General features: G+C 38.7%; 1 protein-coding gene across 1 annotated transcript in view; it reads left to right on the forward strand.

The window, feature by feature from the left end:
- The window catches only part of LOC135198996 (type-2 ice-structuring protein-like), a 45,885-nt gene that overhangs the window by 17,577 nt on the left and 24,839 nt on the right, over positions 1 to 3,469 (forward strand). Inside the window, exon 5 of the mRNA XM_064226910.1 lies at positions 2,121 to 2,207. Coding sequence (XP_064082980.1) covers positions 2,121 to 2,207 — 87 coding nt within the window. The remainder of the gene's footprint in view (positions 1 to 2,120; positions 2,208 to 3,469) is intronic.

The raw sequence follows: 3,469 nt of genomic DNA on the forward strand, positions 1-3,469 counted from the left end.
AAAACAAGAAACTACCCCCTGCAAAACAAAACCACACAAAACGTACAAACTAAACCCCTTGCAAACAACCACACAAACAGCTACAACTACCCCTGCAATAAACCACACACAAACAGCTACAAACTACCCCTGGCAAAACAACCAACCACAAACCGCTCCAACTACCCCTGCAACAACCAACCCAAACAAAGCTACAACTACCCCTTCCGCAAACAAACCACACAAACGCTACAACTACCCCTGCAACAACCACAAAACAAAAGCTACAACTACTGCAACAACCACACAAACATCTAAACAAACTACCCCTGCAACCCCAACACACAAACATCCCCACAACTGACCCCTGCAACAAACACACAACAGCATAGCTACAACTACCCTGCAACACCACAAGTCCGCAACAAAACCACAAACAACAAACCCCTCAACAACCACACCAACAACCGCAACCACTCCTTCAACAACTGGTGAGTTTTGTCTAGACTATTTTGCCACTTCGGCAGCCATTTGCTTATCAACACTGACGTGTTGCAAGAAAATGATGGATTCTCTGAAGAGTCTACTAAGACATTTTATGTCATTTAGTGGAATAGTATTTTTTCCTTAGTCTACCTAGCAATATTTTGGCCTTGAACAAAATATGGTTTTAATCCTGCTCAAAGTGAATCCATTGAAAGTATGCGGACATTGGTATGACCATACTGGTGTTTTTGAAATTTAAGAATAATTAGTAATTTCATACATACATATTTTTTTTCTTCTATAATTAAGTTTTGTTTGGTAGTTGCACTGAATCAAGTTATCTTGCCATTAAATCTAGAGAGTCAACAACATTCTTACACGAAGTATACAGCAAGTAAATATGACTTCATTTCTTCTACAGCAAGGCATAAATTTGTTGTGAAACCTCAGTATAACCTTTGTGTCTGTTTTTTCAAGGGCAAATGTAAGGCTTGTCTGCACTTCTAACACTGGAGGCAGCTTTGTGCTATTGTTCACATTGAAATCAGAACTAGCAACTCTCCTTGTTTGATACTGCAACTTGTTTATTGACTGGGGATCTGATAGATTTTCGCTGCTACATCTTCTTATGGTCCCTGTGAGCTAAGAATGGATATGCATGGGCCTACCTGCTTAACTAGGTCATCTGTAATCATTGGCTTACTTGCTCAAGTCTCATGTTGCTGGAGAGAGGCCTTGGGCATTGAGCATATCTATGGTGTATGTTGTCTCTAAGGCAGTAGAAAGAGAAGCATGTCAGATAGGGAGAATGGTACTTATGGGCATATCCTGGATACCAATGGAATCCCATTTTGGAGCTGTGTGTGTGTTTAAAGCTTTTTAAAAGAATAATTGGGTAGTCCTTTTTTATCATTTTGAGGTAGTAATGATATCAGGTGACCTAAGATAGTTAGTAGCCCATTGGGATACCAGGCTATCTCAATTTTGGCGACAGTAGGCCCCTGACTTGTGGAAGAAGACATCAGCTAACTGGAAAAATACTTGAGAATTTTTGTGGTCAAAAACAACATTCTTATTGCCAGTACAGCATTTTTTGCAAAGTTAAAAGAGTCACTTGGTAAACATGTGTATACCGACCTTACCTTAGGAATGTTCTTTTCTATTAGAAAAATATCTAGGCCTTTTGAAGTCATCTTAGGAGTCCAGTGACTTTAGACAGGCTATGAGGTAATCAATACTTTTCCTTCCCAGAATAGCAGGTATTATTTTAATAACAATCAATATGTCTGCGACTGTGTGGGCTTTCATAATTAAATGTGTCCTCCAAGACGACAAGAAATACACTGACTTAGGTAAACTAAATCCAAAATAATTATCTGCTCTTATGCCCTTTAATGGCAAGATACAGTCTCATTTCCAGGTTTGAAGGGTCAGAAAGATTCCTATTTGTGAATACTTTGGGAAAATAAACAAATGGTCATGATGTTTCCTGTAGGTTGGCTCCTATACACAACTGTGAATTTTCTTTAAATGTTTGATAAGCAGCAATCCACGAATGGTCTCCATTTTTTCAAGTTGTCCAGTTAGTTCTCAGAATGATTTGTTCTCTAAACGAAACTTTATTGTATTCTCTGAAATAGTCATACTTACTGCAGACTCAGAGGCAACTACAACCAGTACTTCTCTGGGAACGACCACTCCTGTAACGACCACACAAACAACTACAACTGACACAACAGCTGGTGAGTTTTAAGAGAGTTTACCGTGTTGTTTTCTTATCAAACTTGCCTACTTCAGGTAAACAATCATTTTTGCTTAATGAATCTTGGAAGACGCTCCAGTGACTGGCAGGAAAATTTCCTTTTTTTTTATTTTCTCCTGAGCTAAATCATGACCATGATATTCTCTTAATCACAGTCAAACAAAGACAACTAAAAGTATGTATACATTTGTAATAACCACACTGGTGTTTTTGAAATATAAAATCAGTCAACATTTGCATTCATGGACAACTTATTTTCCTTTGTAATTAGATTTTGCTTGGTGACTATACTGAATCGGCTCTGAATCTAGACAATCTGTACATAGAATAAAGTCATGTCAGACAAAGAAGCGTACACTTACACTTTGAAAATCTATACAAGTATACTAAAGAGGTAAGAATTTCTTTCTTAAAACTTTGAGAAATCCGTATTGAAGGTCTTTTCTCCCGAGCTGAATACAGGGGTTGTGTGCACTTCTTATCCTCAGGCAGAAATGTGCTCTTATTCACATGAAAACCAGAACTTTATTTTATACATTTTAATCATTCAACTATCGTTCCAGTCCCTTGTCATCTCCTTTACAACCCACATCTTTTCCAATGGTGTCCACACCCACTCGGCCTAGATTTCCCATCTCTGTTCTTACCACTGACTTTCCTGCAGCTTCATCCCCTTTTCCTTTCTTTATAGCATTCTTGAAGTCCCTCTTTCCGGTGTTTGATATTGGTTATTCTATTGGAGGAGCATCTTCCAGTTCTCCACACTCATTCTCAGTGTTTAAAAGCTGTGAAAATTAGTCTTTCCATCTTCTCTTTACTTCCTCTTCTTCAATTTATATGTTTCCATTTTCATCTTTAATCATTTCTACCTCTCCTACATCTTGCCTGTCTTTTTTTCTTGCTTCTGCTGTTCTGTATTTTATCTTTTCTCAGTCCGGTGTTCCCATCGCCTTATATTACTGTCTCTCCTGGTTCTCCCTTTGCAGTCACTACCACTCTCTTTGTTTCCTTTTCGTCCGTCTGTATTCCTCTCTTGTTTGGTAGTTGTTGTCTTATTCCCACCCTCTTCTGGCTATACTCTTTTTCTTCACAGATGTTTGAACCTCTTGGTTCCAGCACCAAGTTTCTTTTTCATGTTGCTGCTTACCACTTGTCCTCCCACACACCTCTGCTGCTGCTGCTGGTTCTCCTTCTATCTTGCCCTGGATAGTCAACTTGATATCCTTCTCCAAGCTTCCTCAC

The sequence above is a fragment of the Macrobrachium nipponense genome, chromosome 25, assembly GCF_015104395.2.
Source record: "Macrobrachium nipponense isolate FS-2020 chromosome 25, ASM1510439v2, whole genome shotgun sequence".
NCBI classification, from domain to species: Eukaryota; Metazoa; Arthropoda; class Malacostraca; order Decapoda; family Palaemonidae; genus Macrobrachium; species Macrobrachium nipponense.